Source organism: Talpa occidentalis, unplaced genomic scaffold (genome assembly GCF_014898055.3).
Source record: "Talpa occidentalis isolate TD23 unplaced genomic scaffold, MPIMG_talOcc4v2.1 talOcc4.17, whole genome shotgun sequence".
In the NCBI taxonomy this organism is placed as follows: Eukaryota; Metazoa; Chordata; class Mammalia; order Eulipotyphla; family Talpidae; genus Talpa; species Talpa occidentalis.
Window position 1 is genome coordinate 50,753,075 of NW_023601754.1, and position 23,945 is coordinate 50,777,019.

General features: G+C 55.9%; 2 protein-coding genes across 3 annotated transcripts; both read right to left on the reverse strand.

Annotated features, from left to right (window-relative positions):
• Positions 1-8,596: 8,596 nt before the first annotated feature.
• Positions 8,597-13,919, reverse strand: LOC119249789 (zinc finger protein 256-like). 2 transcript variants are annotated; one of them, XM_037517266.2, is made up of 3 exons: positions 13,867-13,919; positions 11,532-11,658; positions 8,597-9,839 (listed from the first exon to the last, which is right to left on the reverse strand). In XM_037517266.2, the coding sequence occupies exons 1-3, from the start codon at positions 13,897-13,899 to the stop codon at positions 8,749-8,751; spliced, it is 1,251 nt and encodes a 416-aa protein (XP_037373163.1). In that variant the 5' UTR covers positions 13,900-13,919; the 3' UTR covers positions 8,597-8,748. The 2 variants fall into 2 exon arrangements, with proteins under 2 accessions (XP_037373163.1, XP_037373164.1); XM_037517267.2 differs by lacking the exon at positions 13,867-13,919 and adding an exon at positions 13,089-13,115.
• A 1,236-nt stretch (positions 13,920-15,155) lies between these two features.
• Positions 15,156-22,741, reverse strand: LOC119249787 (zinc finger protein 211-like). Its single transcript, XM_037517263.2, has 3 exons — positions 22,690-22,741; positions 21,889-22,015; positions 15,156-17,649 (listed from the first exon to the last, which is right to left on the reverse strand). The coding sequence occupies exons 1-3, from the start codon at positions 22,714-22,716 to the stop codon at positions 16,253-16,255; spliced, it is 1,551 nt and encodes a 516-aa protein (XP_037373160.1). The 5' UTR covers positions 22,717-22,741; the 3' UTR covers positions 15,156-16,252.
• Positions 22,742-23,945: the final 1,204 nt, after the last annotated feature.

Here is a 23,945-nt window from a genome sequence, read left to right on the forward strand (position 1 = left end):
GCTGCTCCGCGGCCTTTTTTTCCCGTGAAAACGACGGGGCTGCTGGAAGAGGAGCGGCCCGTGTCCAGCTCCTTGATCGCCTGACGGTCTCTGCCCTTTGGGGGGTCTCATGCCATTCACTGACGACGTGGAAGACGTCAAGGGGACGTGATGGATAGCTGGGTCGCCGGGGCGCATGCAGGACGCGGGGGGGGGGGGGGGGGGGGGGGCGGGGGGGGGGTGCCCGGGACCACGAAGTGAGGGGCAACTTCACCCCTGCCTTCGTGGCATTACTGGCTCAGTGGTTGTCAGGCCCCGGGGGTTGCAGGCACTGGTGGGCATGACGAATATTATCTGAGAAAAACGTGTAAAATGCAAACAACAGAAAACTATGATGACCGCACGGTGCTTCAGAGATCGCAGCAACAGAAAATCTCTAGTATGACCAGCTTAGAGAAGGTTCAGTGGTGACATCTTAGAAGAGATTGTTAAGCTGAGCATGTGACTGATTAGAACAGTCCTGGAAGACATTGTCTCTAAAAGGTGATTCTTGATCAATATTGGAAACTTTGAACAATATCGGGGTTCAGGGAAAGTTAAAGCAGACATGAGTAGACAGAATTGTAAGAAAGTACCAGGAAATCAGTGTATCTTGTTTATTCACTTTTATAACAAATGAACAAAGTAAATATTTTGCTTCAAGAACTCATGCATGGGAGACACTGGGGCTCAAAAGGGACCCCTGTCCTCTTGGGAGTTAAACTCAAGTAAGACCGACGAGAATCACAAAAGAAAATCTCGACAATGTATAGTAGAGTTCGATCCTCTAGGCAGAAGGGAAAGTCCATAAGGTGGAGATGCTTAGGAGTATGGATGTCTATTAACTTAGCACAGTAAGGGAGGCCTCTTTGATAACAGGATCATTTAGCAATAGTTTGAAGATGAGGGATAACTCTGTGGGTTTCTGGAATAAGTTTTAGGTGGACATGTTAACTAAATAGACTTGTTGACTAACTCTGGTAGGTGGAGCCCTTGCCTAGAACTCCAGCCAAGTTGATCATTAGCCTGATTTGCTCACTAGACACGTTCAGAGGGCGTGTGTGGGAAAACTTGGCCGTGCCTCTGAGCCTGCAGACTTCTGCTTTAGTGGACTAGAGCCTGGAACCAGGCTGGTTTTCACGGATTTATGACTCCTGGGCTTTCACCATCAGCATCACCAAGTTGAATGCAGACGCGGGGGCGAGGCCTAGTGAAAACAGTCTGTGGCTCAGCCTTTAGAACCTGTGTGTTCACAATCTTCCAGGGAATTGGTGCATTTTCAGAAACATCCCATCCTACTACTGGTGACTATGTTACTTGCATGAGGAGTCCTCTGTAAATCTGCAGGATTTTTTTTTTTAAGATTTATTAATTTATTTTTACAAGCACTGGGTACAGTCAGAAGCGCAGGATGGTGAGAGAATTCACCAGACCCAGAGCGGGGAACAGAACAGGCAGACTCACGAAGTACACTGCTGAGGGGAGCAGCAGGCGGCAAGAGAAGTCTGCGTGCCATGTGGGACCCTCGCCGGTGGCCAGGGATCGAATCAGCGCTGCAGAGGCTGTGGGCAGCTTCGCAACCCAGAGCTCAACGGCTGCACCACCGGGGAGGCCCATCTGCAGGATTTTTAAACTGCTTAAAGGGGGAGGGGATTGTACATGCTATTTTCCATAATATAAAATGAAAGTACAAAGCTTGTATTTCTACATCCTGGAGTAAAACAATTACAGTATAATATTAACTTCTCAGAATTGTGTCTGTCTGGGTATGTTTGTGTTCAAATACATTCCTACAAATTATGTTTCTCCATAAAAACAGTCGCACTTTGTATAAAAATTCATGTTTTGATTTTCTCACCTAATATACCTTGGACAACCTAAAGGTATTTTATTTTACATGTGATACCTACTGACTACTCCTTCTCTTGAATCTCATAGATGTAAAGTTACCTCAATTAAAGTCTGCTTTGCATTTTGTCCTCTGTATGTACCATGGTGGCCAGAAGCTATGAGGAAGCTGTGCTCATGTTTAGCCATCATCTCTCAGATCCTGCAGGCCCCTTCTCCAAGGCCAGAGAAAATGCCTCAGAGGTAAGCAGGGTCTTCCAGTGTTGGTTGAACCCATCTGAAGCTCTGCGTGGGCAGAAGAAACAGACTAGTGATGGCATGAAAGCCTAGAGGTTGACAACCAGGTCGCGTGGGTCAGAGTCAGCTGAGATTTCAGCGACACAGTCATGCGACACAGATTTCAGCGATACAGGCCACAGCCTGACCTAAGGCAGGTGTCATGTGGATGCATGGATACATGTGCAAGAGAAGGGTCAACACTACTCAGGTGTCACAGGTGTGAGTTACCCCTGAAGCAGCAAGTAAGGCTTTCGCTCCTGAGCCATAGACATGGATGTCTGTCACCTAGCTAGAGGAAGATGAGTACAAGGAAGCTGGTGTCACCCATGTGCTTCTGACTTCAGATGTGAGGTTTTCTGTTTCTGAGGTTTAGAGGCTGAGGGAACCAGGCTCAAGTTCCCTGAATACTAAGGGGTGTTTAAGTGCTTGGGTAGGACACCCCTGAGAAGACACAGTCATGGAAATCCCAGCTTCCTCCGGAACCCTGGGCTCTACTCTCTGTACTATCCAACCGCTGCTGTGCTCCCTCCACCCTTCAAGTGCAGGTGTGAATTGCCCTCTCTAACAGAGGGACAGTGAGACCCGCCCCGGCTGGACCCCATCCCTCCCCCAAGGTTCACAGCATAGGGCTGTGTTCTGTGATATCCAGGAAGGCAAGAACACCATGTATTTGCCACTTTTAAAGTAACTTATGGCAGGGGTGACAGTCTGTTACTGCATCACAGTTAGAACCTACAATACACTTAAAATAAAACACAAGGTGGTTCAGAGTGTTCAAAACCTAACTCAGCGCCTCCCCGGTAGCGCAGCGGTTGAGCGCTGGGTTGCGAGGCTGCTGTTGGTCCCCAACAGCCGGAAGGATGAATTTGCTGGGGGCTGTGATTTTGACAGGGAAGAGTTTTGGAGGCACGATGGGGCCCTCGCGTGCAGACATCTTCCACCTCAGTGTCTGTGAGACAAGGGACTCAGAACACGGCAGAGGTGTCTGGCTTTCTATGGCAGAGGCGTTAGCTTCCAGGCGAAGATGCCGGACAAAGTCAGCCAGGGAGTGAGGGTGGATGGGATATTAACGGGACCCCTCTGTCTGGGAAGGAGCCCACACAGCCATCACAAAGGCTTCCACATGAATGCAGTTTCCACCAGGAGCAGGGGGAGGTCTACTCGACTCGTGTCAGAACAGGGTGCTGGGTTCTCTGTCCGCTGACCTTATATTTATACAAATGAATCCCAAGTAAATATACAAGTGAGCCCCAAAGAAGAATGGGAGAAATTGCCACAATCATTCCTACAGTAACAGCGGCAGGGAAGCCTCCCTGGTCCTGCCTGGGCTGAGGGTTTCACCTGCAGAGGTCAAGACAGGAACCACCAGCGCTGGAGCAAGACTCGGATGATGGATCCAGCCTCTTGAGTCTGACACTCGTGTACTGTGTGAATTTGGGAGGACCCCCTCCACTTCCCTGATCTTCCATTTCCACAACACGACTTGTGTCTCATTCAACAATAATGCTTACATTCAATGCCAATGTGGTAACTGCCAGTTCCCCAGGTGGGTGTGAGCATGAAAACGAAGATGCTCAAAATATCAAGTCCTGGAGCCCCGGCACCCAGGAGAGCGCCTTTTCCCTTTCTTCCATGACCCCTGCGGAGAACGACTTCACCTGCATGACACAGTCAGGGGTGACCTGAACCTCTAGGAGAGGTAGCCATCTGCCAGGGGTCCGCAGTGGGGAACCTACACTGAAACCTGAGAGTCACTCCCTGAGTCCCTGAGGGGCCTGAAGGGGGACCTTGCTGGGATGTGCCCGTACGCAGGTGGAGGACAATGTTGCGGCTGCGAGACCACATGTGGCACCTCAGCTCGTCACATCCACAATTGCAGAGGGTCACTCCCACCACCTCGGTATTCGGGAGGAGTTGAGGCCCAGAGGAGAAGCACTGCCTGTGAGCCCCAGAGACGGGTGGGGAGACATGGTTCCCATTCAGGGCACTTGGCCCACAGGGGAGTCTGTTCACTGCTCGCCGTCTCTACGCCATCAGGGTCCCCATTTGTCCCAATCCACCCATGACAGACCAGGAAAATGAGCCCACACTACAAAGCAAGACTTTATTATGTATTGAGAGTACTGAATGTCTAAGCTTAAGAACTGATGGAGGGCCTCCCCTGGTGGCGCAGCGGTTGAGCACTGGGCTGGGAGGCTGCTCACAGCCTCTGCAGCACCAGTTCGTTCCCCGGCCGCTGGCAAGGGTCCCACAAAAAAAGAAAGAAAGAAAGAAAGAAACTGATGGAGAACGTGGCAGTAACACACACTAATCCCCAAAGTGTATGGTCAACATGGCCATTACATTGTGCACAGCACAAAAAATTTGAGGAAATAAAATGTATTTTCTAGTAATGAAAAGTTATTCCACTGATCATAGAAGTCACTCATGTAGGGCCTCCCTGGTGGCGCAGCGGGTTGAGCGCGGTGCTGTGAAACTGTCCGCAGGGTTCAATTCCCGGCCGGCCAGGGAGCCACCCATATGGCGCAGCAGACCTCTCCTTTCTCGCCCGCTGCTCCCCTCACCAGCGGATTTCAGTAGATCCGCCTGTTCCACTCTGTCTCTGGTGAATCCTCTCGCCCTCCCGCGCCTCTAGCCTGTAGCCCAGCTATTTTATAAATAAAAAATAAATCTTAAAAAAAAAATTAAGAAAAAAGAATACCTTAAAAAATATATTAAACCCCAACATCCAACTTTGTCCCTTTCACCCTATTTGCTAAAGAAAATAGGCAAAGTTCATAAAAGAATAGGCCAAAAAATTTGAGTAGACACTTTACCAGAAACTTACAGATAGGAAATAAACATCTGAAAAAATACTCATTGGGAATGCTGAGGGAAATGCAATAAAAATCGATAGCACAACAAGCTCACGGAAAGGACTAAATTTATAAATCTTTTCTTTTTTTTAGATTTATATTTATACAAGAACCAGGCTACAGGCCAGATGCGCGGGAGGGCGAGAGGATTCACCAGAGACAGAGCGGGGAACAGAACAGGCAGACTGATGAAATTCACCGCTGAGGGGAGCAGCGGGCGAGACAGGCGAGGTCTACTTCGCCATGTGGGACCCTCGCCGGCCGGCCGGGCTTGAACCCACGCTTGCAGAGGCTGCGGACAGCTTCACAGCGCTGCGCTCAACTGCCCGCGCCACCCGGGAGGCCCTGAAAGGGCTAAATTTGAAATGATTAACAGCACCCCAATTATACAATGCAGAGAAGTGGAACACTTATAAAAAGCTGGTAAGAAAAGGACGTTTTCTATCATAACTTTCTGAGCTGACCTCATGATACTCTCTGGGCCAACAACAGGTCAGGTCCTCGCCCACATCTGCCAGAGCCCCAAGGGCCTGTGCCAAGTTAACAGTCGCCTACTCCGGGACTCAGACACTGCATTCTACATTATTTACAACAGAGAAATTAAACATACATTTCCATAAAGAATTGTACGCCGTTTGTACAAGCTTTATTCACAGTGGTGAAAAACTGGTAATAATCTGAGGTCAGAGCAGTGGGTAAACTAACAGAGCTGCATTCAAGAACAGTAAGAAAGTAACGCCAGCCTACTCAAATGTTGCTGATGAGAGTCAAAGCAATTATGCAACATCAGGGACAAGGAAAACAAAAAGGCATATGGGCCTCCCTGCTGGCGCAGCGGTTGAGCGCTGGGCTGCGAAGCTGCCCGCGGCCTCTGCAGCGCGGGTTCGATCCCCGGCTGCTCCCCGGCCACCGGAGGAGGGTCTCACATGGCGCGCAGCCCTCTCCTGCCGCCCGCTGCTCCCCTCAGCAGTGTACCTCGGTCCTTCTGCCTGCTCTGCTCCCCGCTCTGGCTCTGGTGAGTTCTCTCACCGTTCCGCGCTTCTGACTGTACCCAGTGCTTGTGTAAATAAATAAAAAAAAAGGGGGGGGGGAAGGCATAAAACTTAATGACTGTAACCACAGAAATATAGAAAATGCCACAGTATCTACATAAAGGAAAATCAATCGGCTCCCTGTTATCTGGAGGGCTGTGAAGGGTGGGGGCAGAGATGATCAGAAACACGAGGGAAGAACAGTGAGGGAAGAATACAGCGAGGGATACGGTTCACACACGTGCCAAACGCCAGGAAGCATGTGCAGCTGGGAAATTTGACCAGCTAAGCTCTAAGAGATGGCTGCGGGGGACACCTCTAAGTCCCACTGTTTCGGAGAGCATGCATGGCAGCTCTGTACTGACCCCGCTGTTTCTCTTCATGCACCGAGGTCAGTCTTGCTCGGTGGCAGCAGACACGGGGGAGCAGTGAAGGTTCGTGCCACCCGAGTCACCAAAAACAAAGCGCATCTGTGCCCTTCACGCCCCTTGGCCATCGTCTGCCTGCTCTGAAGTCAACGTCGCTGAGGGGCTGTAGGAAACCACGAACCCTGTTGAAGACTTTCTGAGACCAGCTGTACAAGGTGAGCGTGCCTGGAGGTCCTGAGACCTGCGTGCGCTCTCCCTGCACTCTGACCGCCACAGACCACTGCCAGAAGCACTTTTACAAGAGGCACCTTCCATCTAGTCGGCCTCAGTGGCCACTGAACACACTCGTGTCTCAGCAGCAGTTAAGATTTACCCTGATCCTTGTGGTCTCACAACCAGTGACCCGGACCCACGACACTGCGGACGAGGGTGCATGGCTCTCTGCTGGAATTGGGGAAGGTTCCCCTCAACAACACTGTCATTTTCTGGGAACAAGTAGGGAAAAAAACCCATGGTGCTCGAGGAAGAATGTGAGGTTACTATGCTTGCCTCCTGCTCAAGGTCACCTGAGTCCCCTAAAAGTGACCAGCCTCCCGGTGAGGGCCAGAAAGCCTTGCAGTCACTTGAGATGGCTGCTGGCAGCAATGCAACTCTGCTCAATATCGGTGAGTTCTTTTCTGCCATCATGCCGCTACCTTTTTTTTTTTTTTTTTAATAGAGGCATGTTTTATTTATTTATTTGTTTGTTTGTTTTTGTTTATACATGCACTGGGTACAGTCAGAAGCGCGGGAGGGAGGGTGAGAGAATTCACCAGAGCCAGAGCGGGGAGCAGAGCAGGCAGAAGGACCGAAGTGCACGGCTGAGGGGAGCGGCAGGCGGCAGGAGAGGTCTGCGCGCCATGTGGGACCCTCCTCCGGTGGCCGGGGAGCAGCCGGGGATCGAACCGTTGCCGCGGAGGCCGCGGGCAGCTTCGCAACCCAGCGCTCAACCGCTGCGCCACCGGGGAGGCCCCATGCCGCTACCTTTTAAGGTACAGCAAGTCTGAGACCTCCATAAAAAGTGTCCCCCTTTGCTCCTGGAGCCCGAATCTGCCCATGAAACACCCCACAGAATAAATATAAGAGCCCACATGAAGCAGCCCTTACAGCCAGGCCTCCCCACTGCAGAACCCAAAGCAAAGAACAGACCAGTATCTTGGAAGCAGCAAAACTCACCACACGGGAACGTATCACTGAAAAAAATCGTCCTGCTCCGCAGTTTCCGGCTGAACGCGCACATTCTCTCGCCCGACAGCGGGTCAGGCCCCTGCCCGAGCTAGTCAGAGCCCCACGGGCTTGTGCTAACCTTTAGCAGCCAAGACCTGGGAGAACAGAGGTCAGCATGCCTGAGCAGACCGCCGTGGTGACCGACACGTGCTGGCTGGGCCTGCCAGGGGGCGAGGTGAATGGTTTTGGTCACGGGCAGGTCAGAAAATGGACCGCGGCCAAACACGCTTCCCAGATCCCTGAAAATAACAGGGAGGCTGCCTGCTGCGAACGCCTGGATGCGAGGTTCTCGTTTCAGACGGCGGGTTCCGTGTGGCTTCCCTCAGTGCCTTCACGCTGGAAAGGAAAATTGCACCGTTCCGGGATCGCTAAGGTCTTTCTCTAGTGTGAATTCTCAGGTGCACAGTGAGGTGATTTCGCTGGGAAAAGGGCTCCCCGCACTCGCTGCACTCAGACGGCCTCTCTCCAGTGTCGTCCCTGCTGTAAGCGGAGGCCACGGCTCTGTGTGAAAGATCTCCCACACCGCCCGCACGCGTGAGGCTTTTCTCCCGCGCGCGTGGCCTGACGAGGACGAAGGGCGGAGGCAGAGGCAGGAGCCCCCCACGCTGCCGGCGCCCGGAGGGGGTTCCTCCCGAGCGAAGTCCCGGGTGCCGGGAAAGGGAAGTCTGCCGGCGCCATGATGTCCCCCGTTCGGTGCACGCACAGGGCCTTTCTCCGGTGCGAAGCCGCCGAGGCGAACGGCGGGCAGAGCCGCAGGTGGAAGCCGCCCCGCGCGCGCCGCCCTCCTGAGAACTCCCCCCGCCGTGGAGTTTCCGGTGTCGCGACAGGGACGATTTGCTGATGAACGATCGGCCGCACTCGCGGCCCGCGTGCGGCCTTTCCCCCGGGGGGAGCCGCCGGTGCTGGCGGAGCCGAGCAGCGGCTGAAGGCCTGGCCGCACTCGCCGCTCGCGCGCGGCCTGTCCCCGTGCGCGCCCGCTGGGGACAACGAAGGCTGGAGCTGTAGGGAACAGACTTCCCACACGCCTTACGCTCGAAAGGCCGCTCTCCGGTGTGCGCCCGCTGGTGGTAGCGCAGGCAGCAGCTAGATGTGAAGGCCTCCCGCACTCGGCGCACGCGCGGGGCCTGGGCGCAGCGTGAACGCTCTGAGGAGAACGCAGGCCGGACTCGGCCGAGAAAAATTTCCCACATTCTTCACACTTGTAAGGCTTTTCTCCAGTGTGAGCTCTCCCGTGTGCAAGGAGACTGGAACGTGACCGAAAGGATTTCCCACACTCGGCACACTCCACATTTCCCTTCCCGGGGGACACCCTCCCTTGCCGAGAAGCAAGGATGGGGCCACGGCCCAGGGACCCTGCGCGCTGGGCGCACCGGGGACGGCTTCCCCCGGCGCCGTCTCCGGGGCGAAGGCAGGGAAGGCAGGCGGTGTTTTGGCGAAAGGAAACCCCGCGCTTGCTGCGCCGCCCTCCCCCCCGGGCACGCTGCCAGGCTTCCCGGGGGCGCAGCTGCGCCCAGAGGACCGGCCGCTGTCCCCACACCCACGCAGGCTTTCCTCAGCGTGACCCCGCCGGGGCGCAGCAAGGGAGGATCGGCTCCTGAATGTTTTCCCACCTTCGCCACACACAGAACACTGCCCGCCGGCGCGGACGGCCCGGCGCCGATCTAGCGCGTGTCTGGAGCGGAAGGCTATCCTGCATTCGCTCCCGCTGACATGACTTTCTCTGCGTCGTGAAGCTGCCCCGCACTGGGTGACTGCGCTGGGCCCCTGCCCGGCACGAGGCGTCTGCTGCTGGACGTGCTCAGAGGTGGCCAGAAAGCCCTTCCCAGCTCCCTCCCAGGTAACGGGCGTCCCCGACACATGGAAACTGAAACGCTTCACAGAGGAGGCTTTGTCCTCACTGCTTGTAAAGGACTTCTCGCCCATGTGCTGCTTCTGGAGGTTTGCACTTAAAAACAATTGTTCCATACACGCCCCACAACCAAACACGTCCTGGCTGGGATGCGCTCCTGGGAGCTCGGGCAGGGAGAAGATGTCCATGAGGACCGGAACGCATGTCTCACGAGGGTGGGGCTTCCGGGAAGATGGAGCTGCCCTGGGAGTCCTGGACTGTGATACTTTTATGGAAACATTCGGTTGAAAGGGTGTCTCTGCATTCTCTGCTCCACAGCAACAACCTGAAAGAAAGGCTGGTCAGACACCTCTTTTTGTTTGCTTGTTTTTTGCGTAGAACTGGGGTGTAGGCCAGAGGCGCAGGGGGTGAGAGGACTCACCGGAGACAGAGTGGGGAGCGGAACAGGCAAATCCACCGAGATCCACTGCTGAGGGGAGCAGCGGGGAGACGGGAGGGGTCTGCTGCACCCTGTGGGTAGCTCCCTGGCCAGAACTGAACTCAGGCCGCAGTGGCAACAACCTGAGACTTAACCCCTCGGCCACCAGGGAGGTGCCTGGTCAGAAACGTGTTGCCCATGGGCAAGGGACAAGACCCGGACAAGACCCTTACAAACGCATCCGTCTCACCTAGGAATGAGTTCATAGGATGTTTTTCAAGACAAAGGAGTAGAAACTCACTGGGGAAGCGGGTGCGGGCATTATTTAGTAGCTAAGTCAAAAGATTAGTGGCGTTCTCACAAGCCCGGGACAGTGGTCACACACATGAGGAAGCGCGGCATCTTCTGAAATGTGTTCCTCCTACAAGGATTCCTACAGGACTTCTTTTGCTGGTCACATCAGGTGTGTAGAAGTATGTGCACAAACTCAGGAAGAAGCAATTACAGTAGGCACCGATCGTTCAAGACCAACTGAATGTCAATCCCTCCTCAACTCTTCCCAAACATCAAAGAGGAGGAAGTGCATCCAAGCTGCAGAGATCACCTGCACCCTCACGTTCGCCGCAGAATTATTCGCAATATGCCAGGTATGTTCAGCAACGAATGAATGGGGAGCAAAAGTGTGGAATGAATGACACATACATACATCGATGGACTATTTTTCAGTCTTATAAAAAGAGGGAAAACCTGCCATATGCAAAACAAGGATGAACCTGGACAACACTATGCTAGGAGAAGTAACAAGTAAGTCAGACAAAGACAAATACTGAATAATATCATTAAATGTGCCTTCTAAACAAAACAAAAAATGAGACAGAGTAGAACGCTGGGGGTGGAAGAAATGGGGGGTGTTGGTCAAAAGGTATAAACCTTCATTCATGAGGGCCTCCCTGGTGGCACAAGGAATTAAGACGCAACCTATGAAGCTGTCTGCAGCCACTGCAGCACGAGTTCGATCTCCAGCCAGGGAGCTACCCGCATGGCACAGCAGACCTCTCCTGTCTCCCCGCTGCTCCCCTCAACAGTATGTTTTAGTGGATCCACCTGTTCTGCTCCCCACTCTGTCTCTGGTGAGTCCTCTCACCCCCCGCACCTCTGGCCTGTACCCTAGCTCTTGTATGCATAAATAAATCTTTAAAAACAACCCAACCATATAGGAGGGGTCTTGTAAGATAGCCCATGGTCCAGGTATGTAGCCAAGGAGCCAAGCAGAGCCTGCGTTTCCTGGCACAAGCAGGGAGTAAGGCGATGTCGGCTAAGCTAAGCAACCAGACCCCGGGACACATATGTGCTGTGGATCGGGACATCATGAACCAGTGAAGACGGCGATCACAGTGCAATCCACTGGACTCACTGCAAGACGATGGCTGTGAAATCCTCCCGTATTAGAACTCAGGGCAGCAGGTACTGGTGCTGGGGAAGCCAAGGGCACAGGGTGACCAAATCCACCCCAGCAAGGACGGCAACTACACACAGTCCCCATGCGCAGACAGAGACCAAGTCTGTGCCTGTCGCTAGGCAGGTTGTGAGGAATCTTACCCAGCGAGGAGATGAGCGCCAAGTTCTCCAGCATCACAAGGTGGTACAGGCGTCTCTCAGGCTCATCCAGGAGCCCCCACTCCTCCCAGGAGAAGTACACGGCCACGTCCTCAAAGGTCACGTCAATCTATCAGGAAGGGGACAGAGGAAACCGTGAGCTCTGTCTTCCCGAGAAACCACATCTCCTCCTACAAGTATCCCAACTTACCCTCCTCCACAGCTCCCACCCCAGAAGATAGCAGGCCCTGGCCGCTGTCCCAGTCTGTCCTCAGGGTCTCAGACACCACTGTGTTCAGACCGCAGCAGGGACAGGCAGGTGCTGCGGCCCAAGCAGATGCCATCGAAGCTCTGGGCCTGGCCTGCAGGTTCCAATTTCCCTGGAACCTCCCACTTGCACTTCTACGGCACAACCCAAAGTGTCTCGCGTATCCCAGGGCCCGCCGTCTGTGCACGTCATCCTGTAGACGCCACGCCTCTACAGCCTCAGTCCCCGCAGCGGCACGCCCACAGCTCTGCCATCTCCCGGCCTGTGACAGTGGCAGACACCTCCTGGCCTCAGTCATGCACGCGGCATGTGGGCTCCTTGGTATGCGGACAAATTCAGGCAGGATCCAGTAGAAAACCAACCCTCTCATGGACACCGAGGCCAGGGGAGCCCCAGATGCTGCAGTGATGGCCTCCTGCGGGTCTCTAGTCCTGCATCATGACGGCCACCCGGGAAGACAGGTGACTTGCAGGTGCCCGAGACCCTCTGGCACTTGTGTGCTGTTGTCTCAACACTTTTGCCTCCACTCATTCTTCCTCTGAACCCAAGTCGTGACAGTATCCTGCGAGGTACAGCCTCTCTCACAAGTAACTACCTTTACCCTAAATCTCATCCACCAAGAATGAAACACCCCGGGTCCCACCCAAGCTCACTATACAATCCGGTGACTCCAAACACTTGTGAACTCACCAGAGTCCCAGCATCCCAGCCTCAGTTTCAACTGCCTCAATCACTCCCGCGCCTCTGAAGTCACCGTGGGCACACAAACCCCATGGACGCCGTGGCCACCTGCCAGCTCATTCGGTCTCCAGTGGTCCTTGTCCCCATCTGCCTTTTTAAGGCTCAGCAATTCCAACCAGATGCTCAACAAGTGAAAACCCCCGCCCCATGCACCCTAGTCTCTCTGACAGGCTAGTAGCAGGCCCCTGCAACCTGCATCCCCTTCGGAAATGTGATTCACTCGTGCCCACAGAACAGCCTCCATCTTTGTGACCCCAACCTTGAACCCTTGCACACAAATCACCAGACCTGGTGCCCTCTTGTGGCCACCACCCACCGTTCCTTCAACTCTGACCAGGGTCAGAACAAAAGTTGTGATATCTCCAGGGAAAATTAAGCTACCAGCAAATCCCACACCCCAGCAGAGGGATGAAGGCGCATCCATGCCTTCAGCTGCCAGAACCAAAAACTCTGGAGTCTTACCTAAAGCAGAGGCTTCCACTCCTTATTACAACATCTGAATGATTACTGACCCTTATAAAAGACGAACTAAAATCAAACTCATCTCCTACCTTCACGACCATCGGGGACCATCTGACTGGCAGCAGCAGCCCCCCTGAGCCGGCCCCTGGGCCCACCGCCGCGGGCAAGATCAGCTGTTGCACTTCCGCGGACACCTCCTCCCCGCACAAGGGACGCCCAGTGCAAGTGGCCACAGGAGTGTGGGGACCTGTAGCAGGTCAGTCACACCTCCGGGCCCCGCCTCGTGCCCAGCGATCCCGGGCGCCCTCCACATCCGCTCACAAGGGCGGGCCCAGACGGGAGCGCTTGGGCCGACAAGCCCGGGCTGCGCTCGGCAAGGGGCTGGTGTGTCTCCAGGGTCCCGACTCTGGAGAAAATCCGCAAAGAAGGAGACTCGGCCACAGTCCAGGCACCCCAGGGGCGCGTCCCGCCCGGCAGAGCCGACACCCGCGCCCCCCGCCGGGCTCCCGGCGCGCCACCGCCTCCAGCACCAGCGGGCAGAGGAAGGCGACGGGCCCGGGCTGCGGCCTCCTGGGACCCGGCCGGGCCGCACGCGCGCCCCGAGGAGAGCGGCCGCCCCTGTCCTCATCCGCCGAAGTCGCCCCGACGGCGTCCAACCCCGCGCGGCCCGGACCCCCCGCCGCCCGCAGGGCCCCGCAGACCCACGACCGACGCGTTTCCCGACTTTGCGGGCTCGGCCCCCGCCCCCCGCCAGGCCGGCCCCGGGGTCCCCGCCCGCTCCCGCCCCGCCCCCCGATCCCCGTCCGGACCCCGCGGGCGCCCCCCGAGCCGGCCCCGACGCCGCGGCGGGAGCGGGCGCGCCTGTACCTCCGCCGGGGCCCTCGGCGCGGCCGCCGCCATCGGGCCGTGCGGGCCGCGGACTGGGGGGCCCGGGCGGGCGGGGGGCCCGGGACTGGAGCGTCCCGCGGCGTCGCCACCCCTCGGCCCTCCGCGCGGGCCCCCGGCGGCCGCTACCCGTCACCACGGAAACCCGAGCAGCGCCCGCCCGGAAGTCCCGCCCCCGCGCGCGGACACGCCCCTCAGGCGCGCAGGGGCGCCGCGTCCGTCGGCGCAGGGCGTGCTGGGTAATGTAGTCCCGGCCCGTGGCCGCCGAGCCCGCCGGGGCCTGGGCCTGAACCCCAGCTGGGGCGACGGGGCGTCCGGGAAGAAGCCCGAGCAAAGGCGCTGAAGTGTCCGCGGGGGCGCCTGCGGGGCCTGACGCGCGGGAAACGTGGTGGGCAGCGACGGACACGTCAGTCCCTGGCTGCTGGAGCGTGAAAGGCGCCTGAGGCCGCTCAGCCCGCTATAGGGTCACGTCCACCTTTGCCAGGAGCAGGATATTTATGTATGCGGACAAGAACTGGGGTGCAGGGCCTCCCTGGTGGTGCAAGCTATCGGCAGCCACTGCAGCCTGAGTTCTATCCCTGGCCAGGGAGCTGACCCACAGGGCGCAGCAGACCTCTCCTGTCTCCCCGCTGCTCCCCTCAGCAGTGGATCTCGGTAGATCCGCCTCTTCTGCTCCCCGCTCTGTCTCTGGTGAGTCCTCTCACCTCTGCACCTCTGGCCTGCACCCCAGTTTTTTTTTTAAAGGTTTATTTATGCAAACAAGAGCTGGTGTTACGCAAATAAGTGTGTGTTTCATGATGGAGCTCTCCGGGGTTTACATATCAAAACTTCCAACGGGTCTGGTGTGTCGTGTCAGCTACACCTAACCCAATTATACCTTTAATTAGGGTTCAAAAGAAACATCTAGATGCCCCGTTCTTCACAAAATCGGGTTGGCGATCCTGTATTGAATCTCTTTTCCAGTGACCTGGGAGGAGGGGCCTAGCTAAGTAGAGCGAACATTGACGCACAAAAGCGCCCCTGGCGGGAGGGCCACTCTGGAAGCTGCTGCTTCTGCCAGGGCATGACCTCGGGTTTACAGCCCATAAAGGGCCCAGGAACCAAGGACAGCAGTAGGTTACTGCTCTGACGATGACCTCAGCTACGAAAGAAACACACGCCCATGCTGACAACTTCTGTGCCCGGCGACACTGCCATCAGTCACCGCCTCTTTTGCTGAAGCGATTTTATAAGGCACATTCCAGCTATTTTGCCTGATGTCACTATACCAACTAGGGTTCTGTCGGGGCCCTGGAGTCTTAGTGACGCTAGCTTAGTGGATTTTGGGTACAGGGGACGTGGCTTCTTTGCAGGATGTGGGGTAGATTCCCCTCAACATGCTGTATGTTATGTGCTATTCACTGTGACAAAAAGGAATCTATGTTGTTCCCCAAAGTGCTTGAGGTTGTCACAACTTCATGGTTCCTCAGGGTGGTCTGAGCCCACACAAAATCCTGCAACCCGGTTCACAAATTGAGACCACGAGTGTTTCAGCCTTTCCTCGGATAACTTAGGCAACAGTGCAAATTAAGCCAAACCAGAAAGCTGTATTCTCCATCACTGTTTTGCGCAACACACGGGACTTGCATGAAAGCTGTGGCCTCCGTCATGCTGACAGAACCCACTTGTTGTCAGGTCATTTCATACAGTGAATAAAACCCCAAGATCACAGGTGTCTTACATAATCACGTCTTTATTATTGCAAAAATCCAAAGCAACATGAGGAAGCATCTCCAGGACAGTGCCTTGGAGTCAGGGAAGATTCAAACCTGCAGCACATAAAATAAATGTGTCTTTGGCACAGCTCTTCTGGGCAAGACACCAGGAGAATGAAGATTGAGTCCCCTGGGATCAAACTGGGGAGACCCACAACCTGATTTGTGAACACGCAGGGAATGAGGACCCCGCAAGGCCTAAGACCACCTAGGATCTTTCCTTCAGCACATGGGCAAAAGTAGAAGTCATCCTCCCTGAACACATGAGGGTGATGCACAGGTGGGCCTGCCAGGTGGAGGAGGTGAAATGAACTGTCACATAAACTGAGGTGGTGTATATGTAACAAGGGCCCTGACAGGTTAGAAAGTGTAACACAGCTCCTGAAAGATCCCTGCACGGCTGGCATTCAAGTGGAATCTGCCCAGAATGATAATTTCGGGTGCATGGGCTTTGATTCTAGGAGACGGACCCCTCAAAACTTCTTGGTCCAGTGTAACTACTAGAAGGAAACCGCATAGCCTATGTGCATCTGAGGCCTTTCACTAGTGTGAGGTCTCTGGTGTCGAATGAGGTCAGGTTGACAGCAAAAGGATTTCCCACACTCACTGCACTCTTACGGCCTTTTTCTAGTGTGAACTCTCTGGTGTTGAATGAGGCTGGAGCTTTGGCTAAAGGATTTTCCACACTCACTGCACTTATAAGGTCTCTCTCCTGTGTGAACTCTGAGGTGTTTCACCAGGTTAGATTTGCAGCTAAAGGATTTCCCACACTCACTGCACTCAATAGGCCTTTCTCCTGTGTGAACTCTCCAGTGGTTCTTGAGGTTAGAGCTATGGCTAAAAGATTTTCCGCATTCCCGACATTCATAAGGCCTTTCTCCCGTGTGGATTTTCCTATGTGAACTGAAGCTGGAGCTCTGCTTAAAGGATTTACCACATTTACTGCATTCATAAGGCCTTTCTCCACTGTGCAGCCTCCGGTGGTGAATGAGGCTGGAGCTTCGGCTAAATGACTTCCCACATTCGCCACAGTGATGAGGCCTTTCTCCCGTGTGGACCCTGCGGTGGTAAATGAGGCTGAAGTTTTGGCTAAAGGACTTCCCACATTCACTGCACTCGTAAGGCCTTTCCCCAGTGTGAACTCTCTGATGTTGAACGAGGTTGGACCTTTGACTAAAAGATTTGCCACATTCCCTGCACTCGTAAGGCCTTTCTCCAGTGTGAACTTTCCTATGGCTATTGAGGCTGTAGCTTTGGCTAAACGATTTCCCACATTCGCTGCACTCATAAGGCCGTTCTCCAGTGTGCACTCTCTGATGTACAATGAAGCTGGAGTAATAGGTAAACAGTTTCCCACATTCGCTGCACTCATAAGGCCTTTCTCCAGTATGGACTTTCTGGTGCTGAATGAGGTTACACCTTCGGGTGCAGGTTTTCCCACATATGCTGCACTCATAAAGTCCTTCTCTGGGGAGGATGCTCTGGTCCTGAGCCACATTATCTGTGTACTTGAAGGCTTTCTCACAGTCTTCCCAGCGGTGGCGACTTTTTCCACCATGGAAGATATTCTCATACCCACCATCACTAATGTTTGGCTTCTCCCCAGTGAGAATGACCTGTTGACGGTAAAAGCCCATGCTGGCCATGAAGTCCTTGCTAATGTCCCCACAGATGAAGGGTTTTCCTGACACGTGGACTGTGCAGGCCTTTATAAAGGAGGCTTCGTCCACAGAACTTCTGAAGGGCCTCTCTGTGATGTACGGCCGCTGGAACTGTTGACGGTTGGCAACGAAACACGATCTTCTTCCACACGCGTATGGCTTCTGAACAAGACGTGTTCGCTGGTGCTCATCCAAGTGCAAAATGTCTCTCATGATTGGGCCACACCTCTCAAAGGGCTGGGCCTTCTGGGGAGATGGACCTGCCTTGTGAGTCCTGAACTGTGGCATTCCTTCTACAGAAGTCGTCTGTTCACAAGATGCCTCCTCATCTGCCACTCCATGCCAGCAATCTGAAAACAGGGACCATGAAGTACACGTTAACTTTCTTGGGAGGGGGTGAGCCCATCACAAAGGTAACCTCATACACCAAAGGCTCAATCCACAGGACTGTTTTCAGGAAAATGCAGTCGGGGTCAGATAGCGGAAGCAGTTGTTCTGTACTGCTAGGGGTCCAAGTTCACGGAATGGTGCAGTCTCAATGGCTATAGGACACAGAAAAGGGTATGACTAGAGGGAAGGGAAACTCTACAACTCGTTCTTCTCAACAGCTTTTTTTTTAAGTTTTATTTATTTATGCATTCAAGAGCTGGGGTATAGGCCAGAGGTGCGGGGGGGTGAGAAGATTCACCAGAGTGGGGAGAAGAAGAGGCGGATCTACTGAAGTCCACTGCTGAGGGGAGCAGCAGGGAGACAGAAGAGGTCTGCTGTGCCATGTGGGTAGCTCCCTGGCTGGGGATGGAACTCGTGCTGCAGAGAGCTTGATAGTGCTGAGACTTAACCCCTTGCGCCACCAGGGAGGCCTCTTCTCAACAGCTTCTAAAAGGCGTCTGTCTGCTGGTGACAGTGGCGTTGTGCAGAAGTCTATTTCCAGGCACAGAAAGGTCTGGTGGGAACAAAGTAATAGCTGTTCAAGGATCACAGATGCTATGGGCAGCTTTTGGACACGAGGACGTGGGAAGGCACTGTGGAAGGACAATGTGAGGAAGGAGTCAGACAAGTGGTCCAGAGAGGTGGGGACTGGCACAGAGTCAGAAGGAAAATGAGTAGCAGAAATGACAAGGCAGCAAAGTGTCAAGAATGGAGACTTGAAGATAAAAGGGAACTGGCTACTGGTCATGGCACCAAAACACCAGAGAAACAGGACAGAGCAGTTCCCGGTATGACGTGAACAAAGCTGGCATCAGGCCCCCCTCTACTGCCATTCGCCGGGCCCAGGTCCCCGTGACCCCATCGTGAAAAGACTGGAGTCATGTCTCTCTCTTAGGCACAGAGGACCTTCCCCTACCCCCGGCTGAGAAACTGCTTGAGACCTGGATGATACAAATCCTACGGCAAAGAAAGGACAATCAGTGGCTAATACTGGCCACACAACACAGCAGAACAACTCGCCACACGATACAGCACAGTAAAAATATTTTATTACCAAAAGCATGTTCAGGCCCAGGCAGAAGGAAGCTGGTGGAGTAGTCAGCACCCGGAATCTGCCTTCCTACCTGGACAACTCCAGCCCAGAGTCCCCCTACATCCAGTCAACAAAAAATAACAACAAAAACCCCCAGAAAACCCTGGGGAGGGGAAGATTGGCTCTTAGTTTCCACATCATAAGACGGAAACATTCATTTTTCAACAACAAAATCACAGGACGTATACAGCACCAGGAAAGCATCACCTGTGTAGGAAAAAAAATAAATCAAGAAAAACTACCCTTGAGAATGACCAGATGGTGTATTGTTTGGACAAAGACTTTAAACAAGAGTCTGAATACCAAAGAGATAAAAGAAAATATTGACAAAGTCAAGAAAATGACATCAGAGGCACAAACAACAAAAGCATGACAAAATAAACTTGATCAAAGTGAAAAACTTGTGTCCTCAGGGCCTCCCTGATGGCACAAGGGGTTAAGACACAACCTATGAAGCTATCGCAGCCTCTGCAGCACAAGTTCGAGCCCCTCAGCAGTGATTTCAGTCAGCCTGCCTGTTCTGTTCCCCAGTGTGTCTCTGGTGAGTCCTCTCACCTCCACACCACTGGCCTGCACCCCAGCTCTTGGATGCAGAAATAAATAAATCTTAAAAAAAAAACAAAAAACAAATAGGGCCTCCCCAGTGGCGCAGCGGTTGAGCGCTGGGTTGCGAAGCTGCCTGCAGCTTCTGCAGCGCCAGTTCGATCCCCAGCTGCTCCCCGGCCACCGGAGGAGGGCCCCACATGGCGCGCGGACCTCTCCTGCCACCCGCTGCTCCCCTCAGCAGTGTACTTCGGTCCTTCTGCCTGCTCTGCTCCCCGCTCTGGTGAATTCTATCACCCTCCCGTGCTTCTGACTGTACCCAGTGCTTGTATAAATAAATTAAAAAAAATAATAAATAAATCTTAAAAAAAAAAAAAAAAAAATAACGTGTGTATTCCCAGGACACTGGGGAGACAGGAAGAAGACAAGTTCTCAGAATGAGAGATGACATTTGCAAATGATGTAAGGGATGAATATGCAGAATATACAGTGACCTCCTCAAGCTTAAAAACAAAAAGCCCAAACCTGATTCAAAACTGGACAAAAGACTTGGATACTTACACAAAGGAAACATACAAATGGCAAATAAGCACACACACAAAACGCCCCACATCACTGACTGGTACAGAACTGCGAATCACAGTCACAGCGAGAAACTGCTTCGCGCTAGTGAGCAGGGCTCGCATCGCGCACCCAGAGACAAGCGCGGGCACGGATGGGAGAGCCGGAAGCCTCTGTGCTGGGGGTACGAAATGGCACAACCGATATGGAAAATGTGATTTCTCAGAATATTAAAAACAGAATGATATGATGCAGCAGTTCTGGACCTGGGCATACACCCAAAAGGACTGAGGCTGGCACACCAAAAGTTATCTGCACACCCGCGACCACGGCTGCGTCACACACACAGAACCCAGGGTGGAAGCCACGCAAGTGTCCATCCATGGATGAACAAAACATGGCACCGACATACAGAAGGATGTGATTCATTTTTTTTTCTTTTAAAGAGTTTATTTATTTAGGCTTGCATAGAAGAACTGGGGTATAGCTCAGAGGTGCGGGGTTTAGAGGATTCACCAGACCGAGTGGGGAGCGGAACAGGTTGAGCCACTGAAATCCAGTGCTGAGGGGAGCAGCCGGGAGACAGGAGAGGTCTGCTGCGCCCTGTGGGCCAGCTCCCTGGCTGGGGATCGAACTCAGGCAGCAGCAGTGGTAGTGCTGAGACCTGACGCCTGAGCCACCAGGAAGGCCCCATAATTCTGTTTTTAAAAGGAGGGACAGTAGCCCCATTCCATGACAAAGATGAACCTTAAAAGTTTTGTGCTATGTGAAATAAGCCTGATATGTTACTGTCTGACTTCAGTCACATGAGATACTCAAAGTATCAAATTCAAATAAAGAACAAGGGTGTTGCCAGTGGATGGTTCAAGGGATACAGTTTCAATTTGCAAATGAAATCTACCCAGGAGTGATTACAGAGACAGCAGTGAGAAATGTACTAAAATGCCACTTGGGGGCCTCCCTGGTGGCGCAAAAGGTTAAGCACCACACTATGAAGCAGACCCGCAGCCTCTGCAGCACGAGTTCAACACCCGGCCGGCCAGGGAGCAACCCACATGGCCTGGCAGACCTCTCCTGTCTCGCCCGCTGCTCCCCTCAGCAGTGTGTGTATTTCAATCTGCCTGTTCTGCTCCCAGCTTTGTCTCTGGTGAATCCTCTCACCCCCCTCATCTCTGGCCTGTACCCCAGCTCTTGTATGCATAAATAAATAAATCTTAAAAAATAAAAATAAAAAATAAAATGCCACTTGGGAATTGTTCCAACTTTACCATAATTAAGAAAAAAGAAACTTGAAGGTGAATCTTGCAAAAAGAATTCCTCTAACTAGTAACTATGTCAGTGACGGCAATTTCTGACACAGCCAGGCATGAAAGAGGATCAGTGACAGGTGGGCTCCCTGGTGGCGCAGGGGTTAAGTCTCAGCACTATCAAGCTATGTCCAGCCACTGCGGCCTGAGTTCCATCCTGGCCAGGGAGCTACTCACAGGGCGCAGCTGCTCCCCGCTGCTCCCCTCAGCAGTGTGTTTCAGTGGATCTGCCTGTTCTGCTCCCCACTCTGTCTCTGGGGGATCCACTCACTCCCCCCCCCACACCTTTGGCCTGTACCCCAGTTCTTGGATGCTTAAATCAATAAAACAAATCTTTGGAAAAAAAAAAAAAAAGCCCATGGGGACAGGAGAGGCGTGGCGTGATGCCAGAGACCCATCGCTCAGCCAGGGAAGGGCAAGACCAGTGGATCCGCTGGACTGACATCACCTCACCTCGGCCCCGAAGTCCCCGCGGACCTGGGCAGCAGGTGCTGGGGTGAAGGCCGCGAGCGGTGCGGCCAGCCTCGGTCCACGCTGCACCTACTCACAGAGCAGGGAAGTTCGCCGCTCCCACAGCTCCCACAGCACCCTCGGGGGACGCAGCGGTCCGGGACCAGGGAAAGGCAGGGCCTCCCCGGGGAGGGGGAGAGTCTTACACAGCGAGGATGCGAGGGCGAAGTTCTCCAGCATCACGTCGCGGTACAGACGTCGCTGGGTCTCGTCAAGAAGGTCCCACTCCTCCCAGGAGAAGTGCAGGGCGACGTCCTCAAAGGTCACGCTTCCCTGCCGGCAGAGCGCCTGAGCCGCAGGACTCCCGCCCGCCCGGCCCCGCCGCCTGCCCGCGCCGCCCAGGCCCCTCCCGCGGCGCGCGCTGGCGCGGAGGCCGGCACGGGCACGCGCCTGCTCGCTCCTCGCGCTCCCCGACGACCGCGCCGTCCGCCCCGCCGAGGGCAGCCGAGGGACCCCGCGGGCCCGGCCTCACCACGGACGCTCCCGGCCGACTCCTGCCGCCCCGCCGGCGCCCGGGGCCGGCACCCCAGAACCAGCGTCGCCTCGCTCCCAGCGGGACCCCGGCGGCAGCGCTCGGTGGTACATTTCCACAGCCGACCCCCGACGGCCCGGCAGGGGTCCCGCCCGACGAGCCGGCTTCGACGCGGGCCCCGGGCGCGGGGCGCCTTCAGGGTCCCCAAGGGCCTGGACGCCGAGGAGTCTCTGGACGCACGAGCCGAGCGCCCCGACGGGGCCGGCGAGGGGGGCCGCCGCCGCCCGTCCGGGCCCCCCAGAGCCCCGCGGCCAGGGCCACCCGGGGGCCGCCCCGACTCTGGACCCCGCAGACGCCCGACGGACCCGCTTCCCGACCGCTCCGGGCTCGACCCGCCCCCACAGGGCTCGGGATCCGGGACCCCCGCCCGCCCCCCATCCCCGCCCGGACCCCAGGGGGCGCCCCCGGCCTGTACCTCAGCGGGGGCCTCCGGCGCCGCCATCGGACTGCGCGGGGCGGGCAGGGAGGGAGCGGGGAGCTCGGCCGAGACCGGCCTGGCGGGCGGCGTCGCCCAGACCCCGGGCCCGCCCGCGCCCGCGCCCGCGCCCGCGCCCGCGCCCGCGCCCGCGCCCGCGCCCGCGCCGCCTCCGCCTCCGGGGCCGACACCGCGACCGCACTCGAGCGGCCGAGGGGGGTCGCCGTGAGGGGCCGGAAGTCCCGGCCCGGGGGCGAATCTCATTGGACGACCCGCGGCGGCTCGGCGCGGGGCCTGCTGGGTAACGTAGTTCCCGGCCCGGCCCGAAGCGCGGCGTCTCCCGGCGACGGCGCGGGCGCACAACGTCGCTGACGCCGGGCCCGAGCGGGGGAACCGCCCTGACGCGCCGGGACCGCCGTCTCCCGGGAGGGCGCCCGGGCCCCGACTGCGACGGGAGGCGGGGGCGGGGCGCCCGCCCGCCGTGCCCGGGCTTCAGGCGCCGGGCCTGCGCCTGCGGCCGCGACGCGCGAGTCTACGAGACCGCGGAGCCCGCCCGCGTCACCATGGCAACGCCGGAGCGTCCCCAGCAACGCGGGCGGGAAAGGCCTCGCGGAGCCGCGACTGAGGACGCTCGACGCCACTCCCAGCTGGGCCGACTGGCCGCCCCGGGGCCGCGGCGCCCAGACAGTCCCGGCGGCCCCCGAGCGGCGCTGCGGCCGGCACCGGGGAGCCGGCAGGACGCCCGGGAGGCCTCCCGAGGCCGAGAGCCGCGCGGCCGCAAACGCCCCGCGTGCGGGTCCGAGCCCACGAGGGCGGGGCCGCGGCAGCCGCTGGTGTCGGAGGCGGCATAACACGCGACCGCGCAGGAACTCGGAGAGACGCATTCCTGGGCCGAGCCGGCCCGGGCCGCTTCTGCCGTCCTCCGTCCCGGCGCCGTCGCCGGCTCCGGCGGCCGCCCTTACCGTGCGGCAGCGGCCTGGAACGCCAGCCGGCGCCCCTGGCTGAACCCCCGCAGAGCCCTCCGGTTCCCAGGACGCAGTTTCCAGTGCTTCCCTTCAGAGCAGCCCGTCAAAACCACGCTCCTGCTCGTCCTCCCGCCGCGATGGATACCCCAAAGCTTCTGTTCCCCAGGGGTCATACATGCTTTCCCAGCAAGGGGTTCCATTAAGGTAAGTTTGCATCTGCCTGAAAACGGGGTTAAAAAAATATTTATAGTTCAGGTAACAAACTGAATTAAAAAAAAACAAAACAAAAAC